The sequence below is a fragment of the Stylophora pistillata genome, chromosome 10 (genome assembly GCF_964205215.1).
Source record: "Stylophora pistillata chromosome 10, jaStyPist1.2, whole genome shotgun sequence".
Classification (NCBI taxonomy): Eukaryota; Metazoa; Cnidaria; class Anthozoa; order Scleractinia; family Pocilloporidae; genus Stylophora; species Stylophora pistillata.
In genome coordinates, this window is record NC_142528.1 from 1,408,221 (window position 1) to 1,429,987 (window position 21,767).

The 21,767-nt window shown below is 40.6% G+C and overlaps 3 protein-coding genes across 3 annotated transcripts in view; 2 read left to right on the top strand and 1 right to left on the bottom strand.

The window, feature by feature from the left end:
- Positions 1 to 17,375, top strand: part of LOC148721253 (uncharacterized) — a 34,237-nt gene extending 16,862 nt beyond the window's left edge. The window contains exons 4-5 of the mRNA XM_088735901.1: positions 15,314 to 15,835; positions 16,645 to 17,375. Of these exons, the coding sequence (XP_088592027.1) occupies positions 15,314 to 15,835; positions 16,645 to 16,961 (839 nt within the window). The 3' untranslated portion in view covers positions 16,962 to 17,375. The remainder of the gene's footprint in view (positions 1 to 15,313; positions 15,836 to 16,644) is intronic.
- Positions 1 to 21,767, bottom strand: part of LOC148721252 (QRFP-like peptide receptor) — a 65,228-nt gene that overhangs the window by 18,766 nt on the left and 24,695 nt on the right. The gene's annotated exons all lie outside the window — the stretch shown is intronic.
- On the top strand, positions 2,087 to 15,060 carry LOC148721255 (uncharacterized). Its single transcript, XM_088736038.1, has 12 exons — positions 2,087 to 2,189; positions 3,447 to 3,709; positions 4,033 to 4,153; positions 5,085 to 5,207; positions 5,290 to 5,412; positions 8,440 to 8,736; positions 9,875 to 10,159; positions 11,818 to 12,131; positions 13,203 to 13,344; positions 13,811 to 14,139; positions 14,403 to 14,544; positions 14,762 to 15,060. The coding sequence occupies exons 1-12, from the start codon at positions 2,087 to 2,089 to the stop codon at positions 15,058 to 15,060; spliced, it is 2,541 nt and encodes an 846-aa protein (XP_088592164.1).

A 21,767-nucleotide genomic window follows, 5' to 3' on the forward strand; every position in this document is an offset into this window, starting at 1 on the left:
AAGCTTCTCAAATACCTTAGAAAGTACGGGAAGAATCGACACTGGACGCAAGTGATCTTCCGAGACAGGTGTGTCAACTTCTGGAATGGGGCTGATACACGCGAGTTTCCAGGCATGCGGGAAGTACGACTTTGAAATAGAGTTATTGATGTTAGTTGTGAGTGGGCGGGCCAGCTTTACAAACTGGGCAGGCAATTGGTCGGGTCCAGTCGAACCGTCACTGCGCAGTTGTTTAAGGGTTCGCAGGACTTTTCTTTGTGTAACACTTTCCAGGTGGAAGGCGCCCTCTTTATCCGTAAGACCGCGGATGAACTGGAAGAGTTCATCTTGGTTGGTCGATTCAACATCAAGCGTATCCCTTGCGATCGTAGCAAAATGAAGATTAAGCTTGTGTGGGTCGAACCTTAAAGGCTGTCGACAGGGGTGGAGTACGCGGTGAGCCATGCGCCAGACTTCCTTAGACTTGTTGCACAGCAAAGCCTTTTCCATGAAAGCTTTACGAGCTTTGCGTATAGCGCTCTTTATTTTATTTCGCACTTCCCGGAAAGCAGACCAAGAAGATTCTGAATTTGACTGATGCGCTTCTCGCCTCAGTTTGTCTCTTTGTGAGTGGAGGTTAAGTATTCTTTCGTTATTCATCCACGGGGCGGGAGGACGTGTCACACGGCACCTTCTGAGGGGTGCGTGCCTTTCAAGGCAGTCGTTAAACAAGGTGTTGAGAGTCTCTAATTGATCGTCAGGGTCATCAGTTGATGTTATTACCGAAAATTGTAGTGCGGAGAGATCCTCTAAAAAAGCTGTCTCATTTAAGTTCTTCAGGTTTCTGATGTACTTATATCTTGGCTGATAACGAGTTACGCTGATGTTTACACACGCGAAGGGGCCATAGTGGTCACTCACAATACTGCACGATATCACACGATGGGATGTTATTTTGGATGGATCATTGATAATAATGTGATCCAGTAAGGTTCGTGATGTTCTTGTTGATCTTATAGGTTTGTCAATGATTTTCTTGACATTAAGGGTGTCAAGTAGGGAAATATATCGCCGCGTTGGGGCGTCCTGTATGCCCAATAGGTCGAAATTCACGTCGCCTGTAGGAAGGAGAAGACCATCCCACTGCGCAATAATGCAACCAATGAGATGTTCGAACTTGTCCAGCCATGCCGAAGGTCTGTGCATGGCTTCTGACCGGTACAAACTCCCCACCAAAAGTTTACTGCGCTTGTTCTTTCCTTGAATTTCCAGCCAGAGGTGTTCCATGTCAGGTTGGGTGTTCTCGATGTCCTTTCGTCGCTTGTATTTGATATTGTCTCGAATATATGCCCCCACCCCACCGCCCTTGACATTGTCCCAATTCCGAAATTCCTTTGAGAAACCAGGGAGTGAGTCATATTCTAGTAGATCCTTATTGTTCTTCATCCAGGTCTCACTTAGAGTTATGATATCAAGGGGGTATTTGTTGACTGTCAAAGCGAATTCATTAAATGTCGAAAGCATACTTTGCGTATTCAAGTGCATCAACTTCAGCGAGCCGGATTTATCGATCAATGTCTCTAATATAACATCATTAGCTTGCATTTCGTAACAGGCCTCAGACGGGCCTGATTGGTCTAGATCAAATTGACCATGGAAAGGCAGCATTGATAGCGCACAGTTACAACAGATCCACTTTCAGGGAAAGTTTGCCTTCACATGGTTAAAACTTGTTACACCAGCACAACGAAGATGAATTAAATCAAAGCATTTTTCACATTCCAGGCGTCTATGATTTCTCTGTACAGTTTTCTCGCAAACTGGACACTTTGGCATCGACGATGAGTTTGGTTTTGGTTTCGTGGATGTTAATGTAGGTCCCGGTTGTGGATGGAAGTCGCCACAGGCCATTAACAGCTGGCAAGTCGCCGTACTATTAGAGTAATCCGGAATCCTGGACTTTCCGTACTTTGTCTTTGTGTTATCAATGTAGCGCGACGAACTATGACGACAGTTGATCGACAACAAGAACGACAAGTGCTCGCGAGGGAATTTGATTTGACTTCCAAGGCAGCTTAGCGTGAGGCATGCATGCGGATATTCCACGATGGACGATTTATCCGAATGCGAGACAATAGCCCGCGACCGAGAAGGCATTTTAAAAAATGCAAAAGCAGACGGTTTTGTGGCTTCGGCTTCCACACTGATCGGTCTGGTCTTTGGCGAAAGACCACCTGAAACAACGTAGAATCTTGTTTTCTCCAATCAATTTTGTGTCTCAGTTACCATTAGGCACAATAGCAAGATACTAATGCCTGAATAAAAGGCCATGAGCAACCATAGATGATAAAATTTGCGTAAAATGTCGGAGCTCCAACAAGCATGTGTGACCTAATTAAATAATTAAGTGATGCTCTCTACATACCAACACGAGTAGTTTATAGACTTCGGCGTGGATAAGTCGATCGATCACAATCGCTGAGCGCATCAAAAAGAAGTTAAAATTTGCTATGATCATTCAGAAACCACCTCCCGGTTAGCTCAATTGGTTAGAGCGCTGGACTTTTGCGCGGGAGGTAGAGGTCGATGGTTCGAGCCCCGCCCGGACCAACACTCAAGGTCTTAAAATAACTGAGGAGAATGCGCTACCTTTCTATAATATCAAGAAATGGATGGACATTGTGGTCTTCTGGGATAACGACGAATAAACCGTAGATCCCGTCTCCTGCATCTATTAATTGGTTAATTTGGTTAGGAAGGGGATGTTAAAGAATCCACTCACGAAATTACTTTGATGTGGTCTGGCCTGTTTACTGGGAATTGGGGGGAGAGGGGGAATCTTCAAATAAGTTTCCTTCGGTTGTTTGTAAACTGCTGATGCAGTGCAGCCAAAGTCCCCCGAAAAGTGTTGTGATTTGCATTTGATCATATCCACATGTTAATTTGCGCAATATAAATATGAAATTATTGTATTAAATATGAAATTATTGTAATATAAATAAAAATAACTCGACTGGTGTTTAACTTAAGGCCAAAAGCCAAACAAAAGCCAAACCAAAGCGAGAGTCATACAGCACTAACACTGCTGTAAAGTCCCAATTTAAGTAGAAGTGCTGCACTAGTATCGCAGAGGTTTTTTTCTAGGTAACTGCCGCAATTTGAAGTTTACCAGTTTTCCTAAACTTGACTACCGACTCGAGAATCACACGGTTCGAGGTCCCAATTTAAGTAGAAGCGCTGCAATAATATCGCAGAGGTCAGTGGTTCGAATCCCGTACAGGCCTGAATTTTTTTTTTTTTTTTCAGGTCTGATTTTCACTATTGCTTAAATAGTACTTTACTGCGAAGGATCGTGCACATATACGTTTCATAACCGCAGCTCATATATATGTATTTCATATGTTTGTTGTTTAAGTAGAAGTGCTTGTCACATTGCAGCTTTCTAACTTAACACAATTTTTCTCTAGGTAATTGCCGCAATTTGAAGTTTACCAGTTTTCCTAAACTTGACTATCGACTCGAGAATCACACGGTTCGAACTGTTGACGTGGTTGACGAGGATATCTGCATGCTACAATGCTACCTGGAACCTAACTGCGTCAGTTATAACTTTCATAAGATAAAACAATTGCAAGCGCCTGAAAAACACAAGTGTGAACTGAATAATGCAACCATTGAACACGATGGAGACCTAGTGAAAAACAAAAGTTATGTTTACCGCGGAGCTGAGGTGAGGATTAACTCTAAGAGCTAGAAGTAATACTCTCGTCCTTGTCCAGGAAAGCTTTGTATTTATTTGTATTTGTATTTGTATTTATATATTATTCCACTCCACGTAGTAATACGTTAAGTTACATAATGACAAGGTAAAAACCACTAGGCAATTCTAATTCCGTACCACGGGAAAGCTTTGATACGAGACCAAAGGATTCACCCACCTCTCCTTTCCTTTAAAATTCCCTTCTTGCGACGGGAATAAATGAACAGACGCGAGGAACCTGTCATGCCTGCCGAAATACCATTTTAAGTTTCTCTCTTCCTTTTCTCCTTAAGAATGCTTGCGCGAAAAATCCCTGCAAGAATAACGCAACATGCCAAGCTGGGTTTACAGACAGAGATTATCAGTGTTTGTGTGTTGATGGATCTGGATTTGAAGGCCATGATTGTGATGAGGGTAAGGAATCTCATACTTTTATTAGGGCAGAAACATTGAATATAAGTGACGAGTTCCACACTCTCCTCCCCCAAGTTGAAATTCGTTTCGGTGATTGGGCAGACTTATTTGAAAGGGATGAGTGTCAAACAATCGCTAGAACCTCAACAGTTTTAATAGTCACAGAATATCATAGCTGAGAGCTTTTGTCTTTTAAGGTTTACGGTGAAAAGGATCACGGATAGCATAAGCTATCTGATTAAGAAAAGGGCGACTGGATGCGGGTTCATGACCTAATTCCCACATGCTCTCGATACATTTTTTCCTTGTGTCTCCTGTCAATATCTAGGCCACTTGTAGTTTCTCAGTTTCTTTTTATTGAAGTAACTTTCAATGAAACTGGGTACGAACTGTTACGCCAAAATTCAGACATGACCCCATTATTAAGAAAAGATATAACGTAATGAAAAGCTTTTTAAATCTTCTAAAAGGAGCCAACTATGTATGATGTTCATCACTTTCTTCTTCCAGATATAGACGAGTGTTTGACTGGTAAACATGGCTGTGGAGGTAATGCGACATGCAATGACATAATCGGATCGTACAGGTGCAGATGTAACGAAGGATACTATCGAAATAATATAAACTGTACTGGTAAGTATTCTAAGTATGAAAGCCAAAACACTTCAGCCAGCACAATTAAAAAAAAGCCTTGTTATACAAGTGATAGTCATTTTGTTGTCTTAGACACACATGAGTGTTTGAATGGAACAAACGGATGTGATATAAATACTGACTGTGACAATACTCAGGGATCTTACAACTGCACGTGTAAAAATGGATTTCAAGGAAATGGAACTAACTGCACAGGTAAAATGTCATCTCATTTTCTCTCCATCACAAGAAGAAATAACACAAGTGAATTTGAATGCTCTTGCTTCTCTTGTTCTAGACATAGATGAGTGTGCTGACAAAACGCATGACTGTGATGTGAATGCTGAGTGTAACAATACACTGGGATCTTACAACTGCACGTGTAAAGATGGATTTCAAGGAAATGGAACTAACTGCACTGGTAACATGTCATCTCATTTTCTCTCCATTAAAAGCAGAAATAACACAACTGAATTTCTATGCTCTTGCTTCTCTTGTTCTAGACATAGATGAGTGTGCTGACAGAACGCACGACTGCGATGTGAATGCTGAGTGTAACAATACTCTGGGATCTTACAACTGCACGTGTAAAGATGGATTTCAAGGAAATGGAAGTAACTGCACAGGTAACATGTCATCTTTTTTTCTCTCCATTATTGAACGAGGATAGAGAACTGGGCACCGCAATCGGGAACCGTTCAAAGAACCTGTCCAGGAATTCTAGAATCCCGTGAATTCCTTCCAAATTCACCCCTTTGACTTGGAAAACAGGAAGAACCTTCTGATCTGGTTGTATGGTAACAGTTTCTACCAGTGACACCCTGTGCACCTCCCAAAGAGATTCGCCGCTCAGTTTTATCTGTGCGTTTCCAGCGTGAAGGGTTCCCCTACTAAAGTCAACAACGCACCCATTGGTTTGTAAAAAGTCCATCCCAAGTAGGGCATTCTGCTTCAGATTGTCGCAAACATAAAACAGCTGCTTAGCTCTTATCCCCTCGAGAGTGGTGTCTAGCTCTACAGTTCCCAGGATACTGAGTTGTGAGCCCTCAGCACTCACAATCTTGGATGTGACCTTCCCCAGGGTGTCACTTAAGCTGATATGTTTGAACACTTCCTTATTCAAAATGCAGATCGGGCTACCACAATCCACCACTGCACTCACAAGGACTCCTTTGATCTTGCAGTCGAGCAAGAACACTTTAGGTTAGATGGAGCTAATGCATATCACTGGTACTTGGTCCCCGGGCGGAGAACGACTCACGGTTACGATCTGTCCCCCGCCCTGCGGAAGTTTCCCTGTGGGCAGTTCCTCTGGAAATGATACATAGACCCACATGACCAACATCCCCTACCCCTGCCATTGGGTTGTCTGAGTCGAGGAGGAGCGTAGTTTCCTCTCACACTCCTTGAAGGGATTGCATTAACCACCGCTTCAGTTGCTGCTTTTGCTGTAGCTGATGCAATCATGGTTGAAAGCTCGGGGGCCCAGCCTGGTAGGGGTAAGTTTAGCACCTCACGAACTTCTCCCCCATTGGTTGACACATCGTTCACAACTCTCTCTCTCTCATTCTAATAGCTCTGAGTTCCAACGCTTCAAGCTTCAGAGCTTCTGAAAGGGCTTTATCTAATGTCGAGGGCTTAGAGTGAATCATATCTTTTTCAAGTGAGGCCCCAAGTGCATCAGTGAAATGATCAATACAAGCTTGCTCTAAACTAGCTGGGCTCAAGGTCGGTAAGCCTCTCCACAAAGGCGTTTAATATTAATGCTCAAATCCAACAAGGTTTCTCCTACCTTTCTTGGTCGACCCTTGAGCGTAGCTTTGGCGGCTTCGAGGGCCTGACGCATTCCGATTTTTTTGCGTAGGGCATTGACCATGCGCTGGTAGGAGTTCATGTCGTCCAACGGCAGTTGGGACATGACCACGCGTACTTTCTGCTTCATGCACAAAACCAGTTGATTTGCTTTTTCTTCTTCACTCCAATCGTTCATCCTCGTACAGACTTCAAACTGATCCAAAAACGCCTGGAAGTCTGTGTCGTTTCCACTACCCGAAATTTTTTCGGGCTTCACTACAGTCGATTTCGCCGACTGTCTCTTAAAAAGCAAGTTCTTGCTTTCCATCTCCGACACCTTCTCCAACGCTTTGTTCGCCGATTCCCTCGCTTCTTCCCTCTCACTGATTAGTGTGGACTCCCTTTCCTTGAGTTCGCCGAGCTGCTGGACGACTCGTTTGTGTTCTTTCTCCAACGCTTCAAGGCTCACCTGTGTTTGTCGAAACTCCTCGTTTGTCGATCGCAAAGTTGCGTTTGCCAGCTTCAACTGCTCGGTTAACCGCTCGAAAACATCCTCCAGCATTTCCCTCGAAGCCATTTCGTCCGGGATCCCACCGCTGCCACCAGTGTAACGTTTAATAAACCTCCTTTGATACAATTAGCGGAGGCGACACTATAACAACACAAGATGGCCGACCTGATTTTCCCGCTCTGCTTCCCCCAAGCCCTGGGGCGAGACTAGCCTCGTTTCCTAGCAAAGTTACATAACGAATACATTAAAACTCGAGAGTATTATTTAAGAAAATAAAGTAAAAAATTGGAGATAGGACTATTTAGAGAAAATTTAATGAAATTAACTTGGGTGACGCTTTTAATCGCACTCTCGCCTCGAGAGACGGAGGAGAATCAGAGCTAAATGTACTTCAAGAATTTGAGCGAGTCAAATTTCTAAAAGCCACTAAATTTAACAGATCAGAAAGGCATGTGATACATTCCTTTTTCAACAAATGCATGTTTGGAAGTCGTTCTAAATACTATGGAAAACGCTCGTCAAATTCTCAGTTCCCTTTGGTTTTCTTCAGGCTCTCGCAGCTCTTTTTATTACTTCATTCATCTTCTCTCTTACCAGGTGTGAAATTTCTCCATCTCATATCTTTAATTTCTAAGACTATAAGATATCTATGCAGTGACGACTTTGAGTGTTTAAATCAGATTCAAAGATAGCCGGGATAATCACAATTCCGATTTCACTACAGAACGAGATTGTAATTAACCCTTTGCACCTGAGGATGAATATGTATTTTTTCCATACTATTCTCTATATATTTCCAATGACACAGACAAGGAGAATTTGTTTGACAATCAAAGGATTCTTAAGTTGATGATCACTTCCTTAATTCTCATAAATTGTTTGATTTAGCGACGATCTACATATCTACATTAAAATACGTCGGTAAAGTCGTTAGACATCACACCAACGTTAAAAATACAAAAAGTATAAAATAGCAAGAATAGAAATAATATTTACCAGTTTAAAGTTTCTCGTTAAAATACTTGGAAATCTTAGTTTTAAAAGTCTCTAAAGAGATGCTTTCAGCAATATCTTTCGGAAGTTTGTTCCATGTCCTGAGGGTGCGTGGAAAGAAGGAATAAAAATATACATTCTTGTGGCTTTTATATTAAAAAATTTGCAATCGTGACCAGAACGATACTACTCTAAGGAGAAATTAAATGCTAGTCATTCTTAGGGGCTGAAGGGTTTGATGATTAAAAAAATACCTGAGGGAATGAGCCCACATATGGCAGAAGAAAATCATAGACCGAGAATAGTGACCGTATCATCCAAGTTTTGACGAAAACCTTGCAACTTTATTTAAAAGCGTCACCTCGCTACGAGTCAATTGGATGCTTTAGAGACAATACAACCAGTCCTGCCATAGAAACGTTGGAAGGAAAATGTGATATCTTGGATGGTAACTACTCGACCAGGAATAATTCCATCGACAAATGTTTTCGTGCTGCCGAGAAGCGAGGATTTCATATCTTTGCAGTTCAAGATGGTGGACGATGCCAAGCCAGTGCTTTGGCTATAAGGACGTTCCAAAAGCATGGATATGATAAATGCCCGTCTGGTGGTAAAGGAGGGAAACAAGTCAATCATGTCTATTACATTAAGGGTAAGATTTTATGGCAAGTTATCCATGCTAATCTACCCGGTAGTATAGCATTGATACCTTCGACGAAATGCCCCGCAAGACTGGAATTATAAATCATGCCTCATGATTTGGATTAAATCACCCTCAACAGCTCCGCAGATATTTCCGTATAACCTCATACTCTAATAAGGAATTCATTGTTCACGCAAATATTTCTCTTTTTAAAAGAACTCTGTGCATATAGTGACTGGCTTATTTCAATCAAATTTGCTTGAATTTATATGCGGATTGTCCACCCTTTTTCTACTGTGGCTCCGCGATGTCTATTTCCTTTTTTGATGGTAAATCGGAGACTTCTGCTTGAGTGATGGTGAAACACAATGTTTTGCTATGTTGAAAATAATACGCAGCATGACAATTTTGTGGACCAACGATTTTTCTGTGTTTTCTGAGAACAACCTTTTGCGGTTCTAGGCGATCACAACTTCTGTTGAGAACAACTTTTGGCATACTTTATTCATTGCACATGTAGACCTTTTCCTGAATCCTACAAAATCTTTGCGAGCGGAGTTTTATGTAACCCAAAGGAACTGACACAACAAAAAAAATCCGTCAAAAACCTAGACTTTCTCAAAGTTGTTCGCTTGGTTTTATGTTCTGGTGTGGTAGGACCCGCGCTTTCGCTCGCTTCGGCTCGCACGCGCTTCGCGCTCAAAAGCGCGACTTGTGAGCAAGTCTATCAAAAACCCTACTCCTCTAGGCTTGTTACCAACTGGCGCTTTGTTTTTGCATTGAAAAGTAGTGTTATTTTTCTTTTTTTTACCCGCAGAATTCTTCTCTGCGGGAACTTTCTTCTGCAAAACAAGAAAGATTGCTTACCCGAAAATGTCTAAATGAACTTTTAGTTTTTTGAAATGAAACCAGCATTTAACTCTGGAGATGTTAAGAGACGACTTCAGCCGAAATTCTTTTGGCTGTGAAAGGTTCATGCGTCTCCCCCTTGCATTTGCTGATCGATTACTAAAAATTTGCCAATCTAAAATATCGCTTGGAAGTTTTTCCCTTCTGCCGATGTCGATACCCACACTTGACATGTTTGGTATGTAGACTAATTATAGCTATGACATTAAACGGTTCTGCCTGCTGTTTACTCTTTCAGGACATAAAAGTATTGGATGCTACAAATTGGATGATAAGTATCGTTTGTTTCGTGTATTGTGGGGGAATGATTCCATCTTTAATAGAAGTCACTCTCCGCAGCTTGAGAGCTTCATTTCAAAATGCGCAGTGGCAGCAATTAGGGAAGGTTACAGGATGTTTGCACTTGACGATGATGACACCTGTAAAGCAACTGCTACTGCGCCGCGGAAAATCAAAACATTTAAGCGATCTAATAAGTGTGGTTCGAGTGGGAAGGACGCTCTTCAGGTTTATACCATCAGAGGTAACTATGTAGAACGAGAATCTAGTAGTCCACTTCAACATTTGAGGATGGGCATTTAATGGTTTATATATTAAAATGACAATCTTTAAAAACCGGATTAGCAGTCTGTTATGGATATCTGTTATAGAGCAGCTTTTTCTCTCAGGGCTCAGCATCGCCGGTAACGACCACAAACTGGTATATTGCAAAATATTGATATATTCTTGAAGATGATACACCTCTCCTGATAAAGTCTTGATACGCATGCCCAGGATCAAGATCTCCATAATGAGCTGACTATATAATCAGTATCAGCAAGAATTACCTTCTATAATTCCCTAAAGTAAGGTTTTTACGTGAGATGTAATTGGAAATTTCTTGAAAGATCTTAACCGTCACGAATGATCAAGCATTTTCCTAGTTAGGTTCGTTGACTGTGTTAGAAATGTTCTGACCTACGAGCAAGTAGCCACGTTTTAGCAACACATTTCAATTGATAGCTGTTGTTTATCGCGAGCGAACGACATTATAACATTGCTGTAAAAGTTAGCTCCCTTAGGGTTCGTATCGACTCAGTTCGAAACAGAGGTAATTCATGTCAAAACTCCACCCCATGTGATCTAAGTATGGACGTCAACAATCAATAGGCCATTTGCGAATTACCTTTGGCCTCTTTCTCAAAACGAGGCCTGGTGCTCAACCATTCTTGTGAAAATAAGTTTAATTTGCACATAAATGAAACTTATCATCATATGAATGGATGAGCACCAAAAATCGCTTCGCAAAAGAGGCTTAAGGTAATTCAGAAATGGGCCATCCCCTGCTTGGCAGAAGAAAGATAATTAAAACGAGGTTTTCCTATATTGCAGGGTTTTCAGAGTTTTACATGAGAAAATGCTTAATAAGACGAGAAAAGAGCTCTGATGCTCTTGATCTCTTAAATGGTAGATTATACACCAGCTCTTCACAATAATATTCCCTCACAGACACGTTAACAGTATTAAGGAGATCTTTTCTGACCAATAAAATACACCTGGGCTCGCTCAGTTGTATGAAGGGCGCGCGGATAACGCTATCTAACGGATAAATAGCTATCCAGCGGATAAGCGATAACAAAACATACTGCGCAATTTACAGGATAGGGATTTATCCACTGGATAGTGTTATCTAACCTTCGAACAACTGGCGCCCGATAGAGGCAGAAGCCAAAATTTTACTCAGATTACGTAAATTGGAAAATATCTACTAATGGCATGTACATACATACATACATACATACATACATACATACATAGGTTAATTGACCACTCCCCATTGGGGCTTTTGAGGGCCAACACCCACCCATCCCACCCAGGGGAGCTCATCCACCACACAGTAATCTCGTGCGTGGGAAATTAACGCCTCCTACCTCTGCAGGAGACGTGGCCTACGGTTTGTTCGTCCTTATCCGAGAAGATTAGAATATATATCCATTTCTTGATTATAGAAAGGTAGCAAATTCTCCTCGCTTATTTTAAGACCATGAGTATTGGTCCGGCCGGGGCTCGAACCCTCAACCTCCCGCACAACATAATCCGGCGCTCTAACCAATTGAGCTAACCGGGAGCAGCATAATAAGTAGTTGCAACACTTTGATATTTTAACTCGGTAGTTTAAAGTTTCCTTTTGTTTTGAAATAGATTTGGGTTGTCAAGAAACACTTGGTATGGAAAGTGGTGCAATCAAACAAAGGCAGATAAGTGTCTCATCCTGGATACAGAAGACCCTAAAAAACACAAGATTACATGACACTAAGAAGACTTGGATAGCTGATTGGACTGATTCAAATCAGTGGCTCCAGCTCGATCTCACAGCTCAACACACTAAAGTAACACGAGTAGCAACACAAGGATCCCATCAGAACAGTTACTGGGTGGAGAAGTACAAGCTACAATACAGCAACTATGGAGTGAGATTTCAGTACTACAGGGAACAAGGACAAACCCCAGTTAAGGTAAAACAGATCCGAGGCAGAAGAATATTTTGAAACGTGACGGCTGCTTATTGTACGCCGCAAATTCAAAATTATAACTTAACTTAACTTGAACTTTCCAATGTGTTCTTTGAGTAGTTGGTTAGGACAAGCATTACTTTTTGTTGGGATAAGCACCTTGCAGTCAGAGCTTCATTGCTCGATTTGTTACGATGTATTAAACGTTCGTATAGCTTCATACTTTTTACCACTTTCTTTGCCCAGGTATAACTCTCATCTGAATAAAGGCTGATAGTTTCGAAAGAAACTGTTTGGGGCTGCGTCGGTGGGAGTAACGTAGTAATTTGGATATATCATCAACAAAGTTGAAATGGTAAATTGGCCACCGTAACGATTACAAAAGCTGACGTTTCGAGCGTTAGCCCTTCGTCGGAGCGAATAGAGGGATTGTGGGTTGTGTGTGCTTTTAAAGGCAGAAAATGGAGCAACGTTATTGGTGGGAACATGGGAACGAGAAAAACAAGAATAAATTAGTGGAATGAAAAGCGTTCGTTGATCCCTGTGGGATTTAGACTGCCGGTTTGGAAGATCATCTTTCAAACCGGCAGTCTAAATCCCACAGGGATCAACGAACGCTTTTCATTCCACTAATTTATTCTTGTTTTTCTCGTTGCCATGTTCCCACCAATAACGTAGCTCCATTTGCTGCCTTTAAAAGCACACACAACCCACAATCCCTCAATTTGCTCCGACGAAGGGCTAACGCTCGAAACGTCAGCTTTTGTAATCGTTACGGTGGCCAATTTGCCATTTCAACTTTGTTGATATATCCAAACTATTTCATAACTCTCATCTATCTAGTTTTTGATTAATCTCAGATTGATATTTGTAGAAAAAGCTCGTCTTAGTTTTACCTTAGCGTGGTATGGGATGAATTTCACGAGTCAAATCGAATCGGTTTACTCGTGAAATCATTGCAGTATGTTATTTTATAGATAGTAGTTAACAAGTTCTCATGTATACAACGCAAGCACGTAACGTACATTTTAAAACAAAACGAGCAGCATTTATTTGATATTTATCTTGATGTAGAAGTTTAGTGGGAACACAGACAAGAACAGTGTTGTTAATCACGACCTAAACCCACCAATCACAGCAAGGTACATACGTTTCCTACCACTGAAGTGGAACGATAAGATATCAATGAGAGTGGAACTGTATGGATGTGTGAAAGGTAAGGAAGACGGCTGTCTTCCAATGCTGATACTCATTGTATCTAGCCGGCTAATTGCGTAAACTGAGCAATCGATTCTGTTTTGTATTGTGTCGAATAAAAGATCCCGTTGTCAAGAAAAACTAGGTGAAGAAAATTGAAAGTTAAAAGTTGAATCAGCCGTACTAAAAACATAAAAAACGTAAGTGGTTAACAAAGACGATGACTGTCGGGTGCGTCCCAGAAATTGCTTCTAAATTTCCCTCGAACGAAACTATATGCAGTTTTGCTCTAATAAGCTTGAGACAGTAAAGGACTCCGCGCCACAGTTGATCTGATCATAGGAGTTCTTTAAGGTTTTTCATTTCGTTGAAAGTTTCTGGAATTATGTTAAAGACAGTTTTAGCTTAATATAAACTACACTTAATTAATTATTGGGTTATCCTATAGCTGCTTTGTAAATCGTCTATAAACCTTTCCAAAACAGAATGTGGAAGATTTCTCGGTATGCAAAGCGGTGAAATCTCTGATGGACAGTTAAGCGCCTCCTCAGAGAGAGATTCCAATCATTCTGCCGCCCAGGGTAGACTTTACTTCGTGCATCCTAACAAAGCGGAATCTTGGGCAGCTGCAAGCAATGATACGGATCAATGGCTCCAAGCTGATCTGGTTGTTCTGCACACAAAAGTGATACGTGTGGCAACACAAGGTAGTAATGGACACCGGAGGGAGTGGGTTAGGAAGTACAATCTGCAGTACGGCAACAATACAGGAAGGTTCTACAATTATACAGTCCCAGGACAAAACATTACGAAGGTAGAATTGATTTATCGTGTATCGCGTGATTTCCGTTTAATATAAGCAGGAAAATAATTTTTTTTGATCATCATTAGCAGAGTCTTTGCAATATGCACCACAAATGATATAGAATATCGAGGCCCCCGAGGGGAACGCCTAGAAGAATGGTGCATGAATAAGTGAGAGGTCTATTTTTACATCGTAATAACTGATATTCATAATATAGCCTTTATTAAAGATTTAATTGAAAGGCTGTTATGTTTTATGTTGTTGATTGAAAGGTTTTTCATGGAAACACAGATCAGAATACCATAGTTTATCACGACCTTAACCCACCAATCACTGCGCGTTACATTCGCTTTAAACCAATAGAGTGGCAGAACTGGATATCAATGGGGGTTGAACTGTATGGCTGTGTACAAGGTAAGGCCTGCATGACAATACCCGAGTGGTACCTCTTGAAAAGATCACTTTATACTAGATGATATTTCATTTCCAGTTCAAACACAAGCGCTCGGATATTATTCGCTGTGTGTCATCTCAACGGCGCGAGTTTTGTGGACCAATAACAGGGCGAAGTAAGGCAACGCCAATGAAATCCCCGATAACTTATTCCAGTCATTTGAAAATTGCTCTGCAGGGCATCACTCAATTGACTTATCAGCTTTGGTCATAAGGAATTCCTTTATTCTGCACTCTCTTCCTTTCACCGTCACCTGTGATCGCCGAACAACAATCTTGAATAAATTGACGAGAAAAACGACTCAACTTATGGGAATGGGAAAGAAACTTTGTCCTCTCCTGGGATTTTTAGATCTCCCAACAAAAAGATTCAGTGTCAGCTCAATTCTACAGTTTATGAAAGTAACATGTGTCTGTTCAAAAACACAATTTTGTTTCAGATATCTTATTGTCGAATGTAATCCTCAAATGCAGTGAAGTCAGTCAATACCCGACTATCAAAGGTTTCTACTTTCTAAAAATACAATGGTGAGCAGGCTTTAGAAAATAGCACAGTACGACAAATTTCGAACACTCCAAGTGACTGACTTTTCCGTTCCAGTGTGATCCAATAATTTACGTTACTATAAGAACACTTCCATTGTAATGGCAACACTGAAGTGACGAAGAAAATTTAAAAAAATTCTAACTCACATCGTAACTTTCATTTTATTTCACGTCTATTATATAGAATTTACAGCTGTGTTTACAAACCTGGGTCAGAGTGGATCTCAGGGTCCAGACTCAATCGGTAGTCACTACACAGATCAGGATCATAGCGGACAAGTTACGGTGTCCAACGGTACTCAACTCTGGTCTGTGCCACGCACTGGCGAATACAGAATGGAAGCAATAGGAGCCTCAGGGGGGTACGGTGAGGACAGTGACATCAACAACGGAGGAAGAGGGGCAAGGATGATTGGAAACTTTAATTTGACCAAAGATGAGATTATTTGTGTACTTGTTGGTCAAAAAGGGAGAAGAGGGAATGCAAACCCAAAAACTGCCGGAGGTGGTGGAGGTACATTTGTGGTGAGAAGAAATGACACGCCTTTGATCATTGCTGGAGGTGGAGGAGGAATTAAAAATATGTCAGAACAACATCAAGGATGTGATGCGTCCATAAACACAACAGGGAATGCGGGATACAACTTGCCATTGGGGACAGGAGGAAGCAGTGGAAGTGGAGGAAATACCACTGGTAAAAGATCAGGTAAGCGGAGAAAGAAGAAAAATCCATTAGTATGTTCAATTCATTGGGACAGTAAGACGACAATAAAATTAATCAGATCTCTATTGGAATGATTAATCTTAAATTTTGATTTTTTTTTTCTTTTCTTGTTAACAACATCTGTAGTGACACCTCTATAAATATCTAAAGTTCAACTGAGTTTCGTTCGTTCAGTCTCTAAAAATCCTACTCAACTTATTTACTGCTCACCACCGATCCGTCAATATGCACTATCATCGCGTTATTTCAATTTCTCGTGTGTGAGATAATAATAGAACAACTGGCGAGACCTTCATATTAGCTAATAGCGATTTTGGATTAAATAGAACAATTTTTTAAAATTAAGCTCGTAGCACTCAACTAGCTAAAACTGTGGCTCCCAAAATATTTTTTCTCACGTCGGCTAAAAAAATTTCCAGTTTTTGACAACTTCGCCTTTTCCTGTTCGTAAGTCCGGCCAAGCCTTTTTGGTCATTGGCCCACGTAATAGTCGCTAACTATGGCTTATAAAAACAGGCGTTTAGTGTTAACATGTAAAACTCCCCGAGGAAGTCTACGACAGTTAGACGAAACGCGTCGAAGAATAAAGAAGTTTCACAACTACTGTTCTCAGAGTGTTGCCCACTAGTTTAGTTTTAAAAAATTGTGAAATGCAAAATTTTAACAGTGACTATTCCTCATAAGCTTTTGCATGGCTACAATATTCAATGATTTTGTGTAATTATTTTTTAGTTTATAATGAAAATGTTGCTTTTTACAAGAGAGCTACTTATCATGTTTTGGTTTTGTAGGTGGAGGTGGTGGTGGCTTCTATAATAAGGGACAAGATCATTCTTGGAGCGTAGGTGGTCAAGGAGGTCAAGGATATCTTCAAGGAGGAGTAGGAGGACATGCCCAGGGTGGGTTCGGAGGTGGCGGTGGTTTACGCGGACGCAACAATGGAGCTGGCGGCGGTGGAGGTTACTCTGGGGGAAATGGTGGAACAGCTGATGAAAAGTTTTCCTGTGGGGGAGGGGGAGGATCTTTTAATAATGGAACAAGTCAGAAAAATGAATGTTGTTATAATAGCGATGGACATGGCAGAGTGATTATCACATTTATCCAGTGAAGTGTACACGGCAGTACAGAGAGCGGGACTTCAATCTATGCAAAAAGGAAATTCTCACAAAAGGGGATGGGGTGCATTCTCCCTTTCGTGTCATGAGGCTCGGAAAGTTGTATGGTTTTACTGATAAGTTATTTGTCGAAGAACTGTTTTCAATTGCGTGTGAAGCTTTACTATCAGTTTGCAATCAATTTGTTTTTCTCAAAATCAAAACAGATTTTCATTTACTATAGAACCAACGTGATTCAGTATCTTTGTTTCTTTCCGCTCTCTTGGGCTGACTGAATTTTCACCTGCATGAGGTAGATTGCATTTTTGTTGCGATTAGCTTCATTTGCAGTTAGAGAAAAAAGCAATCAGTTCCCCTGAATTCCACATTCATTTTAGGAATGTCAATAAATTTATTTCTGGTTGTCAGTATTTGCTTTTTGTTTGTTAGTTTGTCTTTCTTTGTGAAGCCACATTAATCGAGAGCAAAGTTTATTTGGGAAAGAACATGGAGATACATACCACCGGAAATGTGAGAATCTTGACAATTATTTGTCGATCTCACCATCACAGTTTATCTTTCAGTGTTGATTTTTCCATCCCTCAATCCATTCTCCAAACCTACCCTCTCAACCTTCTCAACATTGTACAGTTGCGGATTAAAAGCGTTATTATGGCCACGCCCAAGACTCGTGTATGACTCAGTTGGTCATTGAGTGGCCATGGAAATTGGTCAGCGGATTGTAAACCGGGTAGTACACGTGTAGTACACGTTCTCAAATCACTCCCTTGTCGTGTTGACAAAATGGTGTTGAAAATAATCAGCCGTCCAGCATTCAAAAAGTGAAAGATCTTTCCCTCGGAGATGACCCTTTGATAAGAGATATTCCTCCGGTATGAGAGTTAAGAAAACTTTATAACGAGTCACTATGGCGTATATGTTTTTAGGACATAGTAGTCTTAGTCTTCTTTATTAAGTTGCACCTAAAGTACATGATCTCGTGCTGCTTTGAAATCAAACTGGGATTTGAGGGAACTAGAGGGAAAGTAGCCTACGAAACCAAGAATTGGCAGATCGAATGCTGTGCTAAGTATGGATCAGTGGACCTCTGACTTTTATCCTTTTTGGCATGACGTCATTTTCCTTCAAAGAAACATTTTAATGGATTGATTACATGGGTGTCGATGTTGTTGGTTGGTTGTTAAGTTGAATCATCTGGGGTTTTCAGCGGCATGAATCCGTGGCATTGTGGGATTATCACAGATCAACATCCGTTTTATCTTCGCCTTTAATAAGTTCCTGGTACCACTGGAGAATGATCAGTTACAATTACAATTACAACCCCTTCAATTACAAAAGGGAACAGTTCAAGATATGATTCACCAAAAAGAGGCTCTGTCCCATAAAGTGTTATCGAATTTGACATGTGTTAAGATTTTATTGAGTTTTGAACAATCTTTCCCCTTTGCTGCTGGCAGATACAACTAATCTATTTTCTATTTACTGATAACAACCCACCTATGACCATTCCTAGAATTTAAACTTTACCACGTTACCGAACCATTTTTACCCATATTTTAAAAGATAACTCAGAAAGTCTCACCTGTTTGAATTGAAAGGGAGTAGTTTTAAAAAAAATTTACTTAGGCAAATGACCTCGTAAAGCGCATATAATTATAGGAAGGAAGTCAAAGAAAGAGAGCGGAACGTACGAAAACATCGACATGTCAAGAAAGCAAACTTGAAAAAAGAGGACAGAAGCCAAAGTAAATTTCAGTGGAACAGTTTTGAAACCCTTCCTAGTTTCAATCAATAGATTACAGGTTTTTAGTAATTATAATTAACGTAATGAAAACAAGGTTAGATTCTCAATCTAAGAATCAGTTGCTATCCAATTGATTAGTTAAATTTAACTATTTTGAGCCCCTTCTACAGGCTCTGTTTATGAAAGACTACTAACAAACTTCATGAGATTCTAATAGATATGGTTGCAGAAAGAGTGGCTACATCTTGCCTTTTGAATTTTGTGGTTGAACATATAATTTAATTTATTAGATTCGCCGACAGGCAGGGACACCGTAACAGCTTGCACCGATTACTGCAGGTCCAGTAAACCCACCCAATCCCACCCCAGGGAAGGACATCCATCACACATTAATCTCGTGCGTGGGAAATTAACGTCTCCTACCACAAACCCTGTAGGAGACGGGACCTCCATTTATTCGTCCCTATCCGAGAAGAATAGAATATCTAACCATTTCTTGATGTTACAGAAAGGTAACAAATTCTTCTCAATTATTTTAAGACCTTGAGTGTTGGTCCGGCCGGGGCTCGAACCCTCGACCTCCCGCACAACAGTCCAGCGCATTATCCATTGCGCTAACTGTGTGAGGGACACGTCTGACTGTCTTACATTGTATCATCAACAGAAGGGCTTCATTCTGATATTCGCGTCCACCTTGTATGGAGAAATCCACAATTACTGGTTTTGTTACTATAGTAAATATTTTGATACAGGGCGTCCACCAAGTCTCGGAGGATCCCATAGTCCAGATTTCATCGTAGCTTGTTCACGTGCTCTCTTTTCCTATTCTGTGATTCACTTTAAGGTGACCTTCGACTTTAGAACCCGCATTTGCCATTAGTCTACAGGAAGACTTCTGATGTTGCCATTCTCTGAATCGCACAGCCTTTAGAAATGCGCATCACCGTCGCGGTGGTTAAATAAATCGGGAAGAACATTGTCTTACTATGTCAGTAATTCCTCCTAGGACAATTGAACATTTTCCTTTTACTTTTACTCCGTTTCCAATTCTCTTTTCTTTGCTCCCTGGCTGCTTTGGTAGGGCTGCATCATGGGGGAAAGCGGCCTCGATCTTACCTTGAGGCGGGTTTGCTTGTTCTTTTCTTGTTTAGTGTGCATGAATGTATGATTGTTATTTTCTTAGTGCATAAAATTATAAAGGAAAAACTTCAAAACTCTCATCCTGCTTACAAGATTTTCAGAGAAATCTTGAGGTTTTCACAAGTCATATAATTATATCAGGAGACAAATAACGCTTTATGCTGGTTCATAAATTCTGGAATCGCGCACTACTTTCTGTATTAGTATTTACGCGTCATATATTAATTTTGGCCTTATAGTTATACGTCGTAATCACCCTTTGCTACCCTCATGGAACGACCAAGAGCATAAGGGAGGAACATAGGAGTAAAACAAGTGATTCAAAATGTTCAATACCATTTACAAAAAGTGAAGTAAAAAACCAAATGCATACCTCCTCTGGCGATATTTTTTTACAATCAAACAAATCAGTGTATTTCCTGCGATGGCCACATCAACGAGTGTTATGAGCACAGTGGTAATCACGACATAAGCTGTTTCAGACGTGGGCACGACCATGGTGAAGGGATCAATATTGGCTATGCATAACCTGGACAAAATAAAAAAGAAAACATAGTTTGGCTATTCTTTTTGATATATCTTGTAGGATAAGTTATTTTGGTTTATATTCACCAAACACAAAGTTAGGAATTTTGTTTGAGCTCGACTTGACGGCAGAAAAAAAGTCACCAATGTTGTAATCCAATTACGACGTTTGCATCCAAGGATTTACTCAGGTAATCTCGCACCGACATGCAATGAAAAAATCCCATCATAAGAAAGCAAAGCGGACAATTGTAAAGAGTCAGAGACTAAAATCACGGACTCATTGGCTGAGACTAATCAAAACCGACATCACCTTCGCATTTGGCAATTCACAATTTCCTTACAGGCAGGTGAGTTCCGTGTTAAATTGCACACAAAATCGCTATCGATATCGATTTTCAAGCGCAATTTAACGTGGAATTCACAAGTCGATTAATAGATTTTCCTTGAATCGCTCAACTGAATAACAATAAGAAAAAAAGAAAAGAGCAGTAATATTGTTTGTTTTTATACTTGAAAACCGATATCGCAACCATCGCTTCGCGATTTGCGCGATATCGGTTTTTGCGACTGATGTTGCCGCCCATAATACGTATAAAGCGAAAAAATTATTCATTTTAAGGTCCTTACCATTGTGCATTCTGGATCCTCGATTTTGCAAGAACGCGTGTTCTAAGCTCGCAGTTTGGAAAATGTCATTGATGCAGTCTCTCGTGTTGTTTCTGTCTCCAGTTTCTGGTCATTCTGCGTTTCCTCCTTCTCGAATCATTTTTGTGTAGAGTTATCTGTCACTTGGCTGAAATGTTTGTACGTTACCGTAATGAAAGTTGATAATTGCCCAAATAAAAACGTAAACGTAAACGTAAAAGCGGATTTTCCAGGGAGTAATCTCTATACACAGACCATGTTAGCAAAGCTTCCAAAGAAGAAAAGATTAAAAAAAACTTCAAGTTCCACTAGCGAGAATTTACCAAATGTCGTTTTTACGGTATGGTATTCGAGTACCTTGTGTGTCTGAACAGGTACATGTGGCGACCGCTGAATAAAAAGGTACAACTACAATCTAACATTACTAAGCATATTTCCTCACAATTTGATCGAAAATACAAATAAATTTTAGCGCGCTGAACGCTAAGAACGGCTGCATTGGGTTCTCCAACTCAACATACCAAGGGGCAAGAGTCATACCAATGACCCTTGACAACTTTATAAATAAAGAAAGAATGAGCTGTATTTGAGCGCAGATTAAACTTCAGCTAGCTCAAATTGCCTGACTCAAGAAAATTATAACGGGCATTTTCTGGGAACATGCTCTTTGCATTCTACTGCTTCGTTCTCGCCGTTTTGGCTTCTCTGATACCTGCAGAAGGAAAAGTAAGATTTTCCTATA